General features: G+C 44.8%; 1 protein-coding gene across 2 annotated transcripts in view; it reads left to right on the forward strand.

Annotated features, from left to right (window-relative positions):
- The window catches only part of DTD1 (D-aminoacyl-tRNA deacylase 1), a 178,215-nt gene that overhangs the window by 149,194 nt on the left and 8,715 nt on the right, over positions 1–20,306 (forward strand). The window contains exon 5 of one of the 2 annotated variants that reach the window (XM_032859273.1): positions 13,473–13,644. The exons of the other annotated variant lie outside the window; for it this stretch is intronic. Coding sequence (XP_032715164.1) covers positions 13,473–13,625 — 153 coding nt within the window. The 3' untranslated portion in view covers positions 13,626–13,644. The remainder of the gene's footprint in view (positions 1–13,472; positions 13,645–20,306) is intronic. 2 annotated transcript variants of the gene reach the window in all.

The raw sequence follows: 20,306 nt of genomic DNA on the forward strand, positions 1-20,306 counted from the left end.
AGTTTGATTAATTTCTTATTTACATTTTTTCTATATACATTTTTATACATTTCTATACATTTTATCTATATACATTTTATATATACATATATACATTTTTTTCTATATAAATGTATACTCATTTTATTGGTCATATTATTTAACACAATTTCCTTTATTACTCTCTTAAGAGGCTCTAGTTCTATGAGTAATTTATTTATGCTTTTTTTTTTTTTGAGGATGTGAACGGCTGTAATACATTCTGAATACTTGCATGTTTGCAAACGTCCTGGTCGATATTGAATTTTTGGGTCACCATCTTTTACTCTCAGACTCTGTAGGCATCGTCCTGATGCTTGGTTGGCTTTCTTCCTTCCCTTTGTCCACCCATCTGTCGTCACACAGTATTCTTTTATTCCTCTGACACACGGTTTATTAATATTTCCTGTGTCCTGGCTCTACAGTGGCACTTAGTGTCATGGAAGAGAAGACAGGTGGCCTCTGTGAATTTCTTTTAAATTTCCCTGATGGTTGGTCCTTCTAGGATATTCTTGAGCCTTTCCTTAGTCCGGGGTTTGTTCTCCAGTGATGTCTTTGCTTGCTTTTTCTGTGTTTGCTCTGATCTCCTCTGTCTTGCAGCTGACTTCTAAGTTTCTGCTCCTTTTGCTTAGAGTCTTGTCCTCTCGATATTGGAAGGATTATATGAATTGATTTTTCTGAATCATTCACTTTTTTTATGGTATTAGAACTGTTGCTAACTATATCTGCTGTTTGAGTTTTCTTTCTAAACATATTTTTAATTATTTATTAAAGTAATTATAATTATGTGCTTGATTCAAAATCAGGTAATTCCTAAAGGCTTATAATGAAAAATAAACCCCTTTGCCTGTTTTTCCTTATCCCATTCCTGTTCCACACAAATGAGCACCTTTAACATATATATGTATTTTTTAAGATTTTATTTATTTATTTGACAGAGAGAGAGAGCACAAGTAAGCAGAGCAGCAGACAGAGGGAGAGAGAGAGACGCAGGCTCTCTGCTCAGCAGGGAGCCTGATGCGGTGCTTGATCCCAGGACCCTGGAATCATGACCTGAGCTGAAGGCAGCTGCTTAATCAACTGAGCCACTGAGGCACCCCTAACATATTTTTTTTAAAAGATTTTATTTCGAAAGAGTGAGTGAGAGAGAGAGCATGAATGGGGGTAGGGACAGAGGGAAGGGAGAAGCAGATTGCACTGCTGAGCAGGGAGCTTGACACGGGGCTCAATCCCAGGACCCTGGGATCATGACCTGAGCTGAGGGCAAAGGCTTAACCTACTGAGCCACCCGGTACCCCACCTTTAACATATTTGAAGCTATTTCTTTGAGTACTTTCTTCTCTATCCCTAAATAATAAACTTCTATTGTTTCTTGATATATTAAATTCTGGCATTATTTCATGCTACTTAGTTAGCACTGTTCACCTCCTACACTCTCCATCTTTCTGGTATTGGGATATCATTGATTATTTATTTTTCAATACTATTATTTTTAGTTGAACTAATATTTACATTGTCTTGATTCTGGAACTGCTAGGTACCACAGACTTAGTTACCACCAAAAATCTTAGGATTTTTTTTTGTTTTTTGGTCTTATTTGGCTTTTTGCTTTTCTAGGATTATGTACCTGTCTTTCTCTTCTTGAAATTTTACTGAAAGTACTGTATTTAAGCCTGCTGCTCCAAACTGCTCTTTGCTAGAGGCCTCTTCTGTGAGAACCCAGTTCTGGAGCCCTTGCCGTGCTCCCGGTGGATGGGTTGCTCCCCAGGGTGCCAAGCCCTCATTTCGCCTAAGCCTGGCAGTGATTTCTCTCCCAGAGAATGTCCACTGTTTCTCTGGGTCCCATGTCTTCCTCTTTCCTGGACTATTGTTATTTTGTACAAAAATTCTTCATTGTTCCACAAATCCGCTCCACTGGCATTTGTACAACATATAGACCAAGTGGGGCAGAAAAAACGTCCCACTCCCCCTTTTTTGAAGTCTTGCAAATTGAAGACACATTTTGAATCATTTAAAGAACACTATTAGTTTGAAATGCTCATGAACAGTTTTCTGTTACCAATTATGCACTGGAATAGCAAAACTGAACTTGCTTTAGTGTCTCCTTAAACTTTGCTGCAGTTCGAATGCTTATGAACTAGACATGAGCCAACAGCTTGATAGAGGTTGACTTCAGTCTAAAGTAGATGTTGACCAAAGAGTTGCCTGTTATTTCTGCCTTCAAATAGCTTATGGACTAAAAAGCAAATGCACACTGGCACAGAGGAGGAGAGAAGAATCCATTCACACACCATGTGGAGTGAAAGAAGGCCAGCCTCTGGCCTCCCAAAGGCTGTGGGCTGTTGCTTTTCTTTCAGTAGAGGGGAAATGGTTACTCCTTTCCTATAACTCTTGAAGTTTTAAATTAGCCCTCACCGAAGCAAAAGCCCAGGCCACTGATAGAACAAAGAGTTGAGAAGTGTAAAGGGCAGTGATACCTTGTTCTGTAATAGAGTTAGGGAGTGGAGGGCAACACCATAAAAGTCCTGGCTACTAGAATATGTAGTGTGCCGGGGGGATGGGTGATCAGTGTTCAGAGCATCAGCATATGTAATAGAATAAAGTGTTGTGGGATTATACTCCCAGCTTGCTCAGTTGTCCCTTCACGTTGCTGCATCCTTTAGGGCTGTGACTAGGGGTGTGATCCCAAGCATTGCCACTGCCCTCCAGTGTCCAGGTGTGTAAACCAGTGTTAGGACGCTGCTTAAGGGATGGTCAAGTAACAGATTACACAGAGTGAATTATCACATTAACATATGGCTAATTTCAATGAGTTTAAAATGTTTCTGACTTGGGTCCTCCCAGAGTAAGAGGCTTTAGATAGAGGTCTTCCAGAAAGCACAGTGAGACATGGCAGAGAAAAGCCTGCTAAGGCTGCGTTGGTGATCCTTAGGGACCCTCTGGAGGACTGTATAAGACTTTTTCAGAGTTGGCACCATGATGGGGGAGGAAGCTGGGTTTTGAACCCCGCAATTCTCATTTCTCGGTGGCTTAACTCATTCCTAGAGGTGTTGACTTCTGATATATTTGGCCTGCCCTGCACTTGTGGCTAGCCCCTGCCCCTGGCCAGGCGGTGTCCTTAGGCAGAGAAGTACAGGCCAGAAGTTGTGGGCTTGCAGGCGGTTGTCTGCTGACACTGCAGTGATCTCTGGGCTAGGGGACACGGTGGGTGCTGGTAGCATCTGCTGTAGTGGGCCAACTTGGAGATCTGAGGGCAGCTGCACTGATACAGAAACACATGCCTGGGCTGACCTTGAACCCCTTGGCACATCCCACAGTGGCCTAAAACAAGCCCCACTATGTGTGTCTGTTCGATGAAGGAGTATGCTGATGGGACTTCGTGAAGTAAGAATAATAGGAAAGACAACTGAACACCCCCATCTTCAATCCCCCATCATTTTTGCATGCTTGAGAGGGTTTTTGTAAACAATGGGGAATTAGAAAATAAAATTAGCTTGCACGATTTCAGATGGGAACAGATGCCTGCCTGCTTGCTTTTTTTTTAAATTCCCACAAAAACCTCAAGCAGAGTTAATAATGTATGAAAATTAGGTACCATGTGTGCACTTTGCTTCGTAATGTTTTTATTAAGCAGCCCGTTGATTTAAAAATAACACAATAGTTGACATAATGGCAGACACTGTGGTGTATATGGAAACATCCTCTTTGAATGTTCTGTCAGGTTTTCCATTACACAAGGAATTTTTTTAAAAGTGCTTTCAGAATTACCACATAATATGAAATTATATCAAACTGCAGTTTGATAAAACAAATTGCCCAAATACAAATTCCAGTTGCTTTAAAAAAAATGGCTTAGTCAATTAGAGATAATCTGTAGAAGTAGGTTTCTACAGATTGTTAAAATTCCACAGGAGAGTCACACTTTTGTCTTCTCAAATTTTTGGCCATGTCATTTGCTGGTTGGAATTTGCCTCTCTTCTTTGTCCTTCCCACCCTCTGCCACTCTGGCCTGTAAGTAGCAGGAAGAAACAGGGAGAAGTGAAAGGTCATAAACCCAGGAGTTTCCAGTAGCTCAAGAGATTCCCTGGTTCTGAAGGCAAAGCCAGTCTGTACCAAGTTGATATGCATTGGACTAGCAGGTGGAAGTATCCCCACGCAGAGTTTGAGTGTAGGTCTCTGCCATTCTTTGAAGAATCCACTTAAGAAGGTGTCTCATGCATTGTGGAAGGGCAGCGGGCTGCTCTAGTCACTGTGCTGGTCCCCTTAGCCTCTGCTGCATCTCCTTGGTAGTAATACAGGGTTGCCTCCTGGTTTATCAGGTCTAGGAGAGCACACTGAGGCACAGGGAAATCTAGTAATTCAGCCTAACCCTCAGAAGGTTCATTGCTGATTGAATATTTCTGTATTCTGCAGTGCTTCGCTCATACATTACTGTGAAATTATTAGCTATTCAACAAAGCATATATCTAGTGTCAGCTTGTTTTGTTTATCTGCAGGGTGAGTGAAGGACCACACAGGGCAATTTAAACAACTTGACAGAATCAGGGCATTTTTTACTGGTGGTGGTAGTTGCTGGACACTAAGGAAAGACAGTGAGCATTGTGGAAAGTTCTAAAGCTGTTGAAATGACTTAACGGGGCTGATGAGTTTGGGGCATTTTGTCCTTTAACTCATGTCCTTCTAAGGGAGCCTGGCTGGGCATGTCCTTCCTTTGCAACCTCCTGTGATTGCCCAGTTGTGCCTCTTGACACCATCAGGACCACAGGTGTGGGCCAGCACCCTCAGAGTAATAATACCTTGTGGTATTTTAAAAAGTAATTGCAGAGGAGACATTTGATCTTTATGACTTGCACCATAAGACTTTCTTGGAATCTTTGCAAGGGGTTGGTTGGAACAGAACTTTTCCATCTCCACTATGGTCTATAAAAATCATAGTAACTGACTTCATGGGGCTTGAGTTTTTCTTTTGTTATTTTCTTCACTCTCTAATTAGATTTTGCTCATATGTGGGACAGAACAGCCTGGCAGGAAATAACTAGCATTAAAATAACTCAAAGATGGGGCCATGGGGGTGGGCTTGACATTGCCCTCGCAAGAATAGAGACCAGGTTTGATGTCCTGGACCTATGGCTCACCCCAGGAGCTCCTGTCCCAGTGAGCATTTCCTCCAAAAGGAGGCAAGGTCAGCTGGAGTGTCTTGGCTGGGAGTCTGGGAGACCTGGTGCTTTTCCCACCCTGGCTGGTGCCTGGATGTGGTCTTGGGTATGCTCTCTCTCAACTGACTTCACCTCCATAGTTCTCAAAAGCAATCTGGGAATCATAGTATCTGTCCTTGACTTCTTGGAATGCTAAAGGTGGCAAACTATCACAGTCTGAGGGGTCATTGATGTCCCGAGGGTGAATAAAGACTTTAAAGAACTAAAATTAAGATTTTAGGTTAGGGGCGCCTGGGTGGCTCAATGGGTTAAAGCCTCTGCCTTTGGCTTGGGTCATGATCCCAGGGTCCTGGGATCAAGCCCCACATCAGGCTCTCTGCTCAGCGGGGAGCCTGCTTCCTCCTCTCTCTCTCTCTCCCTGCCTCTCTGCCTACTTGTAGATCTCTGTCTGTCAAATAAATAAATAAAATCTTTAAAAAAAAATTTCAGGTTATGTCTGTTTTTCCTTTGAGGAAGGAGGTGCTCTCTTTTGTCAACCCTAGGCTCAAAAAGGAGAAAGAAGAGGGCGTCTGTGTGGCTCATTAGGTTAAGCATCTGCCTTTGGGTTAGGTCATGATCTCTGGTTGCTGGAATTGAGCCCCATGTTGGGCTCCCAGCTCAGCGGGGAGTCTGCTTCTCCTCCTTCTGCCCCTCCCCCTTGCTCATGCTCTCCTTCTCTCTCTCAAATAAATAAGTAATCTTTAAAAAAAATTAATTAAAAAAAAAAAAGCAGAAAGAGGAAGACCTTGACATGGTTTACATGGGACGTATGGGAACTTAGGAGGACATCGACAAGAAGCTGTAGTTTTTCGCTATCATTGCCCCAGACTACGTTGGAAGCAAATTTAAGACACCATCTCACTCTAAGAATGATCCTTCCATCAGGAATTCCTAGGCACCTGTTTTGTTCTGAAATGACTTGCAAAGAAGTCGGTTTTCTAGAGCCTCTTCAAACCTGCACCCAGCCCCTAGAGGCCTGGCGGGCTCCAGTGTTCCCCAGAGAGGCAGGCAGAAGGGACAGTGACAGCAGACACCGGTCAGCTCTGCCAGCTCTGCTTTACCCCCTTCCACCCACGTGGGTGTCCCCAGTTGTGGGGCAGCAAACCCCACCTGAGCATCTCCTGGAGTGGGCAGAGTCCAGGGGAACCTTGAGTCTGACCGTACACACAGCGCTGAGCGCTCAGGTTTTCTCGTCGGGGGGCTCTTGACACATTAGTTTGCACCAAAGGCTGTGCTTTATGTCATCATCACACTGGAACATTCCACAGTGAACAATGAGCAGCCTTTGAGGATTCCTCTGAAGTGCTGTTTTGTGGGTGAAACGACAGGACGCATAGAACAATTCCCTGTTCATTGGGTGCTCTCCACATGCCAGGGCCAATGCCAGTGCCACACTTTGTCTCCACTCAGGCCCTGGGCCAGAAGACCAGGTTGGGGATGGTGTGGCATTTACAGAAGAGCAGATGGAGGCTGGAGGTGCTGCTGTCTGGGTACAAGACAGCCGTGCCCACCCCGGAAGCCAGGACTCACCTGTTGTGCTGATACTTGGTGTCACTCGGCGGGGTGGGTCCCCTGTGGTTTCCTTCCTCCTAGAGCCGGTAAAGCGCTGGGCAGGCACACAGCTGTCATGACAACAGTTTGAGTCCCCCTTCCCTCAGAGCCTGTCACTCTTCAGACAGACCAGGGACTGCTCGCTCACCTCTGCCCTCACTCGTGCATGTTCAGTGTGCGCTGCCCTGTGCTGGTCGTGTTGCCCTTGTTGTCTGAATTAATGGGGAGCTCAGCGAAAATGTGTTCCCCGGGCTCCCCCACACCGCCAGCACCCCAGCCTGCCATGCTGCTTTGCCCCATCTGGTCTGTTCCCAAGTCTCTGGCCGTAGTTACCACCAGCAGTGCGTCAACTCACCTGCCTTTCCTGGGTGGTGACACTTTAGTTCCTGCTGGTGGTGTACCCTCACCGTCATTCATCCCTCACTCTTTCCCCTATTTTCCTGGGTGGTCCCCACCTTCACCATGGCCTCTTGCTCTGCAGTCTTTCCTTGTCTTCTGTCATCTGCCGGTCGTTTTCTGCTCAGGGGGTCTGCGCACCGCCTGTGCTCTCGGCCTCTGTGTGGCGGTGAAGACAGAATACACAGGATGATCCTGGTCTCGCCTTCTCAGCCCTCCTGCAGGACGTCAACTCCCACCCACCCTCAGCCCTGGCTTCCATTGGTCCTGCCTGACCTACCTCTGCCAGTTCCTTCCCAACCTCCCCTCTTTTTTTTTTTTTTTTTTTTTTAAAGATTTTATTTATTTATTTGAGAGAGAGAGATCACAAGTAGGCAGAGAGGCAGGCAGAGGAGGACGGGGAAGCAGGCTCCCCACTGAGCGAAGATTCCCAATGTCGGGCTCGATCGCAGGACCCTGAGATCATGACCTGAGCTGAAGGCAGAGGCTTTAACCCATCAGCCACCCAGGTACCCCCTGACCTCCCCTCTTGAGACCCACCACACCCTGGCCACTCTGTGTTCCTTGCTGTGATGCTCTCTTACTGACCGCTTGCTTTGGTCCCCCTGGTCCATGGCGGGGCCTTGAGAGTCGCCATGCTGCCTGCATTCTCTTGATGCTGGCGGCTGGACTGTTTCCTGCTCTGTGTTAGCCTTGTGTCGGTGGGTGGGCCTGGGGCCAGACTCCTCTCTCTCACCCTGGTCTGCCTCTCCTACTGCTGTTGACAGGCCACACAGGGTCTTTTCCTGAGGACAAGTGCCAGCGACATTAGAGAGCTAACTCTAGGGCCTCGTTGCTTTGGGGAGTTTTGGAATGGTGGCAGCTCTCAGGAGGAGGAGGAGGGGATGTCTGGAGGTACACAGAGGCTTCAGGGCTGAGCTGGAGGAATCCACTGTCCTGTAGGGGAGGTCCCCCAGCTCCTTCCTACTTAAGCCATACTCAGGTAGGTTTATAGCTCTTGCAGCTGAAAGCAAAATATCTCATAAAATACCCAGTGAACTAATTGAGAACATGGGTGTTCAGTAGGTTATGTCACTTGCATTCAGTTTCACAGCACGCAGGTGGCTGAGATGGGACCAAACTCTAGGCCTGTTGACACCAAACTCGACATTGTTTTCAGGGAGCCACGTGCCCTCTTTTGCTTAATCGATGAGCTACATTAAGATGTATAATGAGCACCAGCTATAAGTCATGCCCTGTTCTAGGTGCCAGGGACACAGAGGCAAGCCAAGCAGACCCTTTGGCTTCCTGGGGCTGACTGTCTACCAGGTATGTAGTTGGTGATCCCCACTTACTATGAGCCAGGCTCTACTCTAAGCACTTGACATGTATGAAGGGTAATATTATAATCCCCATTTTTTTTTCTTTTTAAGAAAGAGAGAGGAGTGTAAATGTTGGGGATGGGAGGGGCATAGGAAAAGGGGGAAGGAGTATCTTAATCAGGCTCCATGCTCAGCGCAGATCCTGATGTGGGGCTTAATCTCACGACCCTGAGATTGTGCCCTGAGCTGAGATTAAGAGTCAGACACTTAACCAACTGAGCCACCCAGACGCCCCAGTAATGCCCATTTTAAAGCAGAGGAAGTTGGGGGTACTGGCAACCCCTGGCACTCTGCCTGTATTATACGGCAGGCTAGGCTGTGACCCTTCTTTGCTCTTGTCTTCATTGCTAGAAGAGATGCAGGGTCCTTGAGGCCATCTGTTTGCCAAATTAAGGAGAAACTGGTTCTGACATGGGTCCAGCTCCTAGGTGGTTTAGCAGCAAGCTGCCTGTACATTTTGACCTGGATGGTTGAGGAAATCAGAAGGCTCCAACACAGTAACTCAGCCTTAATTAGCTGGGAGCAAGGCTGGCTGATAAACCTGTGTTAATTGGGGAGGGAAACCTTGTGCTATAGCCCCCCGCACCCCCTCAGGGCCTGTCGGCTGTGACTTCCATTGCACACCCATGTGATAGCAGGGCCAGACATGGCCACCTCTGAAGTAGCAAGTGGCTCGGGTCAGCAGGGAGGGAGGAAGAAGCTGGGAGGATAACTGTCCCCATGGTGCCGGCAGCTGACAGTGGTTTCTCTGTGGGACGCTGATGAGAATACAGCTGTCACTGGCTTGTTCAGAGCGAAGGGGCTCACTCAGGGAGGGGGGGAGTGCAAAGTGGAGGTTCCAACAGGTGGCCTGTATCTGTCCTATTGACATGACATCTGTCCAGATGTTTAAAAAGAAACGTGAATGTCATTAGGTGGGATTTGTCCACTCCAGTGTGGCTGCAGTCTCTACCATGCCCTGTCGTCTGGTACTTTGTTACTTCTCTTGTTGTGCTGCCCGCCTAGTCCCTCATGGTGTTTTAGCTTGTGAGCTGTGCAGTAGTGTGCGTGTGCAGCTGGCTTATTCTGACATTATGCAGTTTGAGCACGAACCTCTTTAGGACAGAGAAAATCCTTTATTTGCTCTGGATTTAATCATGAGTCAGGGAGTTTGGGGTCTAGATATTCCCATGCCCCCCGCCTTAGCCCCCTCGGAACTTTCTAAGATTCACTGTGAGAGGTACAGGCTGGCCATAGAACAGTTATCCAGCCCCTGGCAGCGTCTGTGTGCCCAGAGCTGGCTGTGGAAGGTTGGATTTCTCCCTATAACACTAGAGCCTGTACGGCTTGGACAGTGTTTCTTTGCATTATGGACACCCTCATCAGTTAATTAAAAAACAAGCAAACAAAGAAAAAACCAAAAGTACTGTATTTCAGTGTTTGTTTGTAGATCATGTGTTCATGGGACCTGTAGTGGTTTACATTCTCCTTGACATGCATCTCCCTGTTAATTTGAAAGCTGTTGACATCCTACATGATTCCATATGCATTACTGATTTCTTCTTTTTCTTTCTTTCTCATTTGTTTCCTTAAAAGAAAAATCCAACTGCTTTCTTGCCTTGAGATGTGAATTCCAAGTTTTGGCTGCCTTGGATTCCAAGTTTTCTGAGAGAAGGCTTAAATTTATTAGGTTAGTTCACAATGTTCTCACAGAGAACTTCGAGGCATGGAACCATATGTGGTTGGGGTTGTATTAAGATAAATAATGTAAGAGAATCAGCATTACATCGTTCACAGAAACTTGGGCTACGCCTGTCGCTTCAGTAATTATCACAGATGCTTTACAAGTGTGGTCCGTGGCGGGAGGGGACAGGGTTGGGGTGAAAGGTCAGATCGATGTTTCCACAGTTTCATACTCAGTTGATGGCACCTCCAAGTCAGTTCAGAATCAGATGGGTACTGTGGGCCCTGCAGGAATCTCTGACAAGCCTGCTTTAATTAGGAATTATTCCCGTCACCAGGGTCTGGCTTTTCACCAGGATTTAAGAATAGAAAGTAAAGAATAGGTCGGTTGACAAATAGGCCTTTTCATGAGATTGAATCTTAGCGGTGGGGCGAGGCTTGGTTTGGCTAAGTCACTGGTGATACTCAGATTTTCTATATTTACCTTTAAAGAGGGGACACAAAATGGAGAGGGTCTCTTTTTAAAATAAAAATCATGCTTTCTTTGTGCCTAACTTGGAACATGTTCATGATTTTATGTGTGTGTGTGTGTGTGTGTGTATAATTTGTCTGTAGATACACACATACACTTACTATACATACACGTGTAAACACATACACAGACACTGAAGTAAATGTAAGCCGCTGGCATCAGAAGGCAGCATTGCACAGTTCACTGCAGAGCATTGATTTCCAGATGTTTGGATTTCATGAACTAGGAATATTAGAAAAAAAAAATTAAATTGGGGGGTGCTGTCCAGCATGGAGTGCCAATTCTGTGTGTTCTGAGATCATTAACAAATTTCTTTAGTGATGGCTGTTAGCTAGACTTATCATGGTGATCAGTTTGCAGTATATACGAATACCAAATCATTACGTGTACACCTGAAACTCCTGTAATACATGACGATTATATCTAGCTCAATAAAAAGTCTTTTTAAGTTGTATTAAAATACACATGAAATTTATCATCCTAACCATTTTTAAGTGTGCAGTTCAGTAACATTAAGTATATTCACATTGTGCAATCCAAGATCATTTTTGGAAAAAAAAAACCAGAGCAAGACAGAAGGACCCCATATACTATCCTCCTCATGTCATAAAGAAAAGGTGCATTTTAACAGCAAAAGGGGAATGAGAATGGTAGGCTGTCACCTTAAATGCAAGAAATTGCTCTCTTATCTGTGGCAGAAGAGTACAGAGAAATAATGCCACGAAGTACACAGTTCAGTAGCTGATACTTTCTCCAGACTTCGTTGGTGAAGGAAGCTATGTATGTGTTGGTTTACATCATGGTGCAAGTATCTTACTGTCAGGGGTCCAAGTGCCTGTAGCTAGCAGTTCACATATCTATACCTGGTTGTGTTTTTATAAAAGTAAATGTTGAGGGGCACCTGGGTGGCTCAGTGGGTTAAGCCTCTCTGCCTTTGGCTCGGGTCATGATCTCAGGGTCCTGGGATCGAGCCCCACATCAGGCTCTGTGCTTGGCAGGGAGCCTGCTTCCCCCTCTCTCTCTGCCTGCCTCTCTGCCTACTTGTGACCTCTCTCTCTCTGTATCAAATAAATAAATAAATAAAAAAACTTAAAAAAAAATAAAGTAAAAGTTGACAGTTCTGGTGGAAGCCCATATTCATTCCACTGTGATCCCATTCTCTGCTCTGTCTCCTCAAACTTAACTAATCTACTGAAGTTGGATTGTATTCTCCTGGTCAGACCATATCGGCAAAAGCCCGTTAGTATAGTGTTGTTTTATGTAACTGGAATCCTGCCTCATATAGCCTTCTGAAACTTCATTTGGGTCACATAACATGATCTGTTTTGATGCAACTAGATCTGCTTTACAGTATTGCTTTATTTGACTATATACCACATTACATTTATCTGTCCTTCTATGAGTGGACATTTAGGTGATGTCTGGGTTTTTGCGATACAAACAGTAGTGCAGTGCTCATTCCTGGGAGCCTTTCCTATGCACATGAATGGGAATTTATCCAGGGAAGATACTTGGGAGGAGAGTTGATGGGTCAGAGGTGAAGTGATGTCTTCATTCACAAAGTCTAGTTAGCATGTTTCCCAACCTAATTGTTCACTACAGCTTTTCAGGGAAGTGGGAGAGTGGGAAAGATAACATTATAGGTACAACCATTAGTAAATTTGGTTTTCTGGACCAAATTGAGAGTTGCTGATTGTTGATCTATCTAAAGATTCAGTTCAAAGTCTGTCTGTAATCCAGAGATGACATGGCAGGTTAATTACAGTGTTTTCTTTATATGCTTGGGTGGGGGACAGTGACTGACAGGGAGAAGCCAGCTCTTCATTAAGTTTCCCTCTTTCGATGTGAACTATAAAATGTTTGTAGTCCTGGTCTGGGAGGCACATGAAACTGGGTGTTGCTGTCTCTCGTTACAGATGGCTTTTTTTGGTCTAGAAAGTCCTGTGGGCCCAAACTTGGACAGTGTGCTCTGACAAGTTTCTCAGCAGGCCTTTCTTGAGTGGTCTTGCTGTTGCTCAGGGTGTCAGATGATCTGTTTCTTTAGACTGTCTACTCTGTGGTTTCCTTCAACATGTTGGGGAGACTAACCAGGGGGGAAGTGGACCCAGGTCCCTCTGGAGTCGGATGCCAGAGTCATGTCCCCCAGCTGGCCCAGAGGAGGTCTGAGAGGGCTCCCAGGACCAGTGTCCCTGTGTAGCCCCCATGAGGCCTTACTGTGAGCACTTAGGGTTTTGGTTGTGGGTAAGTTCAGTCTCAGAGAACAAACAGAACTGAGACGATGTTTAAAATTACTTAACGTCTTTTATTCAGAGCCTTCTTTCCCACCTTCAGCACATAGAGGAGTGTGTTGGTCACTCTTTAGAAAAGAGTAAGTAGGAAGATGATTTGGTTAGAAAAAGCTATAGAGACATCAGAGGAAAAAAAATAACCGAATAAAAGCTTTTTCACTTATAGGGCTCTTCTCAGCCTGTCAGTGAAGCCTGTTGGTTGACCATTTTCAAAGAGCACATGGCAAGATGAGTTATGGGTGGAGAAAAGTCCAGAGAGATCTCGTGTGTGACTAATCTGTGTTAACAATTTAGGTGCCTGACCGACGGACATTTTGCAGACCATTTGGCACATCTGAAACCCTGTGGCACACTGGTTTATCAGACAGAAGCATGTTTAGTGGTTGCTGCGTGTGAAGTAATCGGTGTTTTGGATAGAGAGGTACATGTTTATGTTTGTAAAACAAGTCTTTTTACTTTTTATAATCAGCTGTCAAAGCTTGAAAAACAGCAGCAGAGGAAAGAAAAGACCAGAGCCAAGGGGCCTTCTGAATCAAGCAAAGAGAGAAATGCCCCCCGAAAAGAAGACCGCAGTGCCAGCAGTGGGGCGGAGGGCGACGTGTCTTCTGAGCGGGAGCCATAGACTTAGGGATGGAACTCAGGTAGGAGCCGCCCCTCCCTGCATATGTCTTCTCACATTTTGGGAAAATGGTAGCAAATGGAGAACAGAATGGCTTTTGAGGCAGAATTCGTTTTATGGGCATTCACCCATACCTTCCTGGAAAAGTGGAGGTGTGGACAGGGAACCCTTGGGCCTGGGGTCTTCTCCTTCCTCACTTGCCTGTGTTGGCCAATAACTGCTGCTCCTGTGAGCATTTCCAGCATGTTCGCAGATGTGCGATGTAGGCTGGGAGCCTCACCTGAGCCCTTCCTCACCACTGCTCCCTCCTCTCCACTCCTGCTCTCAGCAGCTCCGTTGGGGACCACGGTCGCCTGCAGCCTGCTCTCTCAGAGCTGCCCCCCTCATGTTCTTCATCCTTCAGTTCATCCTGCCTGGCACCGACTGTACTCCCAGTTTCCCTTTGCTAAAGCTGGGCTTCATTTGCTTCCCTTCCACATCCAGTAATGTCTCTTAAGTCCGCCTCCCTGCCTGAAGGTCAGTGGTGTCTAAAACTTGATCCAGCCATCTGAAGGCCTTTGCTCAAGCTCATTCCTCCAGCAAGTACATTATGAAGAGCGCTTTATTTGGGAGAGTTCGCAAGTTCAGGGAGAAGCATAGAAATAATCAGCAATGTGGCTTGTTGTGGAGGGAATGTGACGGGGTAGAGAGGGAAGTTGGGGAGGTTTCACAGAGGGGAGGACCCCAGAACCAGACCTCAGAAGACATATGGAAATGGGCAGATGAGGGGCAAGGGTGGGAGCTGCCTAAGCCAGGAGAAGAGCAGATGCAAACATTGTTGGGTGTGAGAAAAGAACAGAGAGTTTTGGAACAGAGGTGGGAAAGAGTGGCTGAAACACTGGCTACCGTTTGGGTTGGGTTGGGTTGTCTAGGATGCTTCCGTAAAATTAGAGGAGGAGGAGGGTCCTGGTTCATAGGGTCTGGTGTGCAGCTGGCCAATTTGGATTTCATTCTGGGATGGTGGGAAACTTCTGAAACAGTTCAAAGGTATAGGTGACATAATCAGGTCCAGAGTTTAAGGAGATCATGCTAGCACCTGAGGGGAGTGAGGCTGGAACCAATAGGCCAGTTAGGAGGGAGTAGCAGAAATCAAGAGAGGAGTGAGGTCTGGCCATACATTTTGGAGCCTTCAGCTTATATATTGTCTTTGGTTCAAACCAAGTCAACATACAGATACATCCTGGAGGTGTTGAGTGGCGAGAGAGGAGAACATTCATAAGATGGTCTTCTGCCTTCTCTTTCCCTTCTGAAGGGGAAGTCCATCCACCTTTGGGATGCGCACTACCAGACACTGAGCTCTATTACAGAGTCCGCAGTGATAGTCGGGTGCACTAACACAGACTAGTTTACAAACACAGACAGACCAAAGGCACAGGACAGAGAGCTCAGAAAGGCTGTGTCATGGACTCACTGGTAGTTTTTTTTTTTTTTTAAGATTTTATTTATTTATTGGACAGAGAGAGAGAGAGAGATCACAAGTAGGCAGAGCAGCTGGCAGAGAGAGAGAGAGAGGGGGAAGCAGGCTCCCTGGTGAGCAGAGAGCCTGATGTGGGTTTGATCCCAGGACCCTGAGATCATGAGCTGAGCCGAAGGCAGAAGCTTAACCCACTGAGCCACCCAGGCACCCCCTCACTGGTAGTTTTAAGGGGTGGGAGGCACTGGATAATCAATCCTGTAATGTCCACTTGACTTTTCTCCTAATCACTCTGTTTCCTTCCCTGTTTCTATAGCGGGGAGGGTGGTGGTGACAGAACTGTGGTCACTGGTCTTGGCTGATTTTTCTCACACTCATATGAAAATGAAGCAGGAATCAGAGGGAACCTCCCCCCACCCCCTTTTCTTGGTCTGGACCTCAAGACATGGGTTTTTATTCATGAACTGAAACAGTTGGTGTCAGTTAGGGAGAACCTTCCGAAAAGTGCTGTGTGGTGTCTGAATAATGTTAAATATTCATGAATACACAGTAACATTTACGTGTGTAATTTGTGGCCTTTATATCACATAAAACTTCCATTGCCATCCCTTCAGAACTTTGTGGCGATTTGCTCTTATCAGTGGTCAGTTTTGTCATCACAAATCCTGCTGGCGCCTCTGACTTATGGGCTGGACAGAAAGCTGCAGTCTGAAGGATGGAGCACGGGGTAGCTCTTGAAGTTCCTTTTACAAGTACGCTTGCTCTGCAGGTCCAGCAACAGCTCAGAAACTCACTGAGTTCTCATTTCCCTCTGGCCAATTTCTTTGTGACAGTAAGTTGTGTCATTTTTGCTTCCTTGGTTTTTCTTCATTAACTAAAAGAGTTAAAACTCCTCCCCATCACCAGTGCTGTTGTGAAAGGCACGCAGGTAAAGGCATAGTGCGGGCTGACTGTCCTAGCAGGATGGGGTGGGAGGGCAGGTCCGTCCCGCCCCCCTGCAATGTGTCTGTGGCACCTCTGCTTAAGCCTCCCCTGCCTCCTGGGGATGGTGCTGGAGAGAGCACACCAACCATATCCACTCCTGCCACCTGAACCAAGGATGAAGGACTGGCCAATCTGATGGCCAGGGAATGACAGTCATTATAGTGGGTGATTCCTTGGTTCAGAAGCAAAATCCAGACCCAATATTTTCTATTTCTTCTCCTTGGACGGAGGGCAGCTGGCCAGCCTGCACAGTGTTTTGCTCTCTTGGCCCTACTCTGACACAGCACCATGTGTTTTCCCTTCAGTTTTAAGATTATATAAATAATAACCTCTTCCCCAGTGAGTGTTGGGACTTTTCAATAAATTTTTAAAAAATTGAATTTTCAGACTCTCATGCTGAACTCAATGAATAGATAAGGAATATTCATCTGCCAGTAACCAAACCCAGCTTAATAATGTAAACACACAAAAACACACAAATTCTAATGTGTCTTGGACCTTGTATTTTCAAAATGGCTTTAAAAAATTTTTATGTCACCTAGTTGATTTCTTTCTTGATTATATTATCTACCTGCTAATTTTGTATTTTTATATTATTGAAATTATTTGTATTATTGTATAATGGTATTATTGTATAATTAAAATGAATAATTTTTGTATTTTTTAAATTTGATGTTTTAATTTTTGATGTAATTGTTTCTGTACAATACTTTGAATCTTTGTTTTATTTATTGGGGGGTACTGAATTCTACTCTTTATATCAGTGCAAAACATAAGTCTCTATTTGTGTTAGATTTTGGCCTCAGAGTAATCCCAGTAGATTAGTTTCAGTTAGTTAGATGAGAATAATTCCAGTAGAAAGGTATCCTAGGCATTAGTATCCTGTGGCCAGTGGGCAGCTTGGGAGTGGTTTTGCCATTTCTGTGTGCAAGAGGAACACCAGAAAGCCCATGCACAGAGGAAGAGACAGTGACTTTGTGTCTCAGAACATCCTGGAGGACATGCTTCACAATAGGAGACAGCACACAGTAAGATGGGGAAGAGGTGAAAGTGCGCATTGCTTTCCAACATCTCCCAAAGTTTAAAAGGCGAAATTTCTCATACACTTGTAGGTATTTATTTTTTGCTTTTCTAAAATCAGTGGAAAAGTTTAAAACCTGTAATCATATTTAATTCTCAAGTTATTGCAAATTGGGTAGTATAGAACTTGGGGTAAATCATGCTACAGTTGACCCTTGAACAGCATGGGTTTGAACTCTGTGGATCCCCTTATGGATTTCTTTCAGTATATATATGTTGGAAGATTTTTTGGAGATTTGCAACAATATGAAAAAGTCCACAGATAAACCCTGTAGCCTAGAAATTAAAAAAAAAAAAAAGGCATGTTGTGAATGCATAAATGTCACTACCATAAAATACACATAAACCTATTATAAAAAGTTAGAATTTATCAAAACTTATACATAGAAATACTTAACAGACCATATGTAGCACTATGTACAGTGGAGAGACATGTAAACAAACGTGAAGATGCAGTATTAAATGGTAACTGCATAAAATTAACTACAGCACATGCCATATACTACCATAATAATTTCCTGAGCACCTCCTGTTGCTGAGCTCAGGCATTGTGCGTATCTGCTTCAGATGTTGTGTGATGTTCATCATCTCCGCGTGAGCAGTTTGTCTCTACAGTAAATTATGGATCGTGGTAAAAAGTGATCTCTCGCAGTTTTTGCATATTTTTCATCATGTTTAGTGCAATATCCTCACCCTTGAATAACACTGTGGGACCCATCCCAGGGGCCACTAGTGCTGCTGGAAGTGCTTCCAAGAACCAGAGAAAAGTCATGACGCCGCAAGAAAAACTTGAATTGCCTGATGTGTACCACTATGGTCTGAAGCTGCAGTGCCCACCATTTCAGGATAAATGAATCCAGCATAAGGAATGTTGTTTAAAAAAAAAAAAAAGAAGAAGAAGAAGAAGAAAAGGAATTTCATGAAGCCATTGCCGCAGCTATGCCTGTAGGCCCGGAAACCTTGCACTTCTTGATTGCTATAAGAAAGCCGTACCTATAGACTCAAAGATGATTTGAGAAAAGAAAAGGTGAAATCATTATGTGATGACCTAAAGCAAAAGGAAGGTGAAGGATCTAAAACTGGAGGACTGAATGCCAGCAAAAGATGGTTTGATAATTTTAGAAAGAGGTTTGGCTTTACAAATATCAAGCAGCTTTTTCTGACCAAGAGGCAGTAGACGAGTTCCCAGACACCATTGGGAAGATCACCGAGGAGAAAGGATATCTGTCTGAACAGGTTTTTAATGCAAAGTGCCCTATTCTGGAAGAAAATGCCCCAGAGGACATTTATTAGTAAGGAAGAGAAAAAAGTATCAGGATTTAAGCAGGAAGGGAGAGGCTAACTGCTGTTCTGTGCAAATGCAGTTGGGTTTATGTTCAGGACTGCCCTTATTTATAAAGCTGCTAACCATTCCCCCCTCCCAGCCTTGAAGGGAAAACATAAACATCAGCTGCTTTCTTTTTGGTTGCATAACAAGAAGGCTGGACAATGAAAACCCTTTTGCTGGATTGGTTCCATTGATGCTTTGTTCCTGAAGTTAGGGAGTACTTTGCCAGGAGGGACTGCCTTTTAAAGTTCTTTTGATACTGGGCAATGCCCTGGCTGCAGAACCCCATGAGTTCAACACTGAAGGTGTCAAAGTGGTCTGTGGTCTCCAAACACATGGTCTCTAATTCAGGCTCTAGATCAGGGGATCGTGAGGACCCTGAAGGCTCATCACACACGGGACCATACGGAAGGCATAGTCCGTGATCTGGAAGAGAACCCCGACAGAACATCAAGAAGGTCTGCAAGGATTACTCCATTGAAGATGCCACTGTTACTATAGGAAATGCTGTGAAAGCCATCAAGCCTGAAACAATAAATCACTGTTGGAGAAAACTCTGTCCAGATGTTGTACATGACTTCACAGCATGTACAGCAGAGTCAGTCACGGAAATCATGAAAGAGATTGTGGATATGATTTAAAAAAAAGAAAAGGTGAGTTGAGGGGGTGAAGGGTTTCATGATACAGATCTTGGAGAAATTTGAGAGCTAATGGGCACCACAGAGGAATTAGCAGAAGACAACTTGAAGAAGATGAGTGCTTCCAAACCAGTGTCAGGCGATGGGGAGGAAGACCTAGAAGCAGCAATGGCAGAAAACAAACTGTTGTCTGGCAGAAGGGTTCCAGGCATTCCTGACTGCTTTCGCCTTCTTTTATGATACAGATGCTAAAACTGAAGCAAAGGTAGAGAGGAAGGATTGGTGCCACAGAGAAGCATTTTTGGAGAAAAGAGAAAGCAAAAATGTCAGAAATGATGAGATTTTGTGTTTCCATAAAGTTACACAGAGTGTGCCTGCCTCTCCTGCCTCCCCTTCCACCTCCTGCTCCTCCTCTGTTCTGCCGCGCCAGGACAGCAAGACCAGCCTCTCCTCTTCCCCCACCGCCTGCTCATCGTGGGACGGCGAGGACAGAGACCTTACTGATGATGCACTTCTACTTACTGAATAGTAAATAATCATCCTGCTGTACAGTTAGTAAACTCATGGGTTGTGTATGTGTGATTCTCATGTGAATACCTAGCAATCGTACAGCCAGGACTGCGTGAGACGTTTTGTATCATAGTCATCTTTGCCCACATATTCATTGTGTGCAAGATGCATATGGAAGTGGAGAGCCTATCCTTAGACAGGTGGAAGGTGAGTGATATTAATGTGAAATTGATGACACGTTTTTCCTCTTACTGTTTTATAACCTTGCCTTCAAAGAATTACCATACAGTGCGCCTCTCTGTCTTAGAACTGGACAAAGTGCATACTGGCCTATCATCAGAGGTACGTGGTTCTTAAAACAATCTTAACAATATTTACTGTATTATGAATACAACTGCAAAACCGTATGCCAGAAAAATTGTATAATGATTCATTCATTAGCCTATAGGCTGGGCTACTATAAAGCAATCCTATTGCTGCCTCTTTGTTATCAACGCACTTAGCATTACACTTGTAAATAAATATGAATTTCTTTTTCACACCGTCTTTTCATTTTTGGTGTCTGGGGTTAGTAATATGGATAACGCATACAGTGTTTTGCGTTCTGTAGGACGTTGACGTAGGTACTGACAATCCATCTTGCAAACAGATGAAAGCTTCTGGTGCCAGTAGATACAGGACAGGACTGGGGA

The sequence above is a fragment of the Lontra canadensis genome, unplaced genomic scaffold (assembly GCF_010015895.1).
Source record: "Lontra canadensis isolate GAN:19392208 unplaced genomic scaffold, GSC_riverotter_1.0 scaffold16, whole genome shotgun sequence".
Taxonomy (NCBI): domain Eukaryota; kingdom Metazoa; phylum Chordata; class Mammalia; order Carnivora; family Mustelidae; genus Lontra; species Lontra canadensis.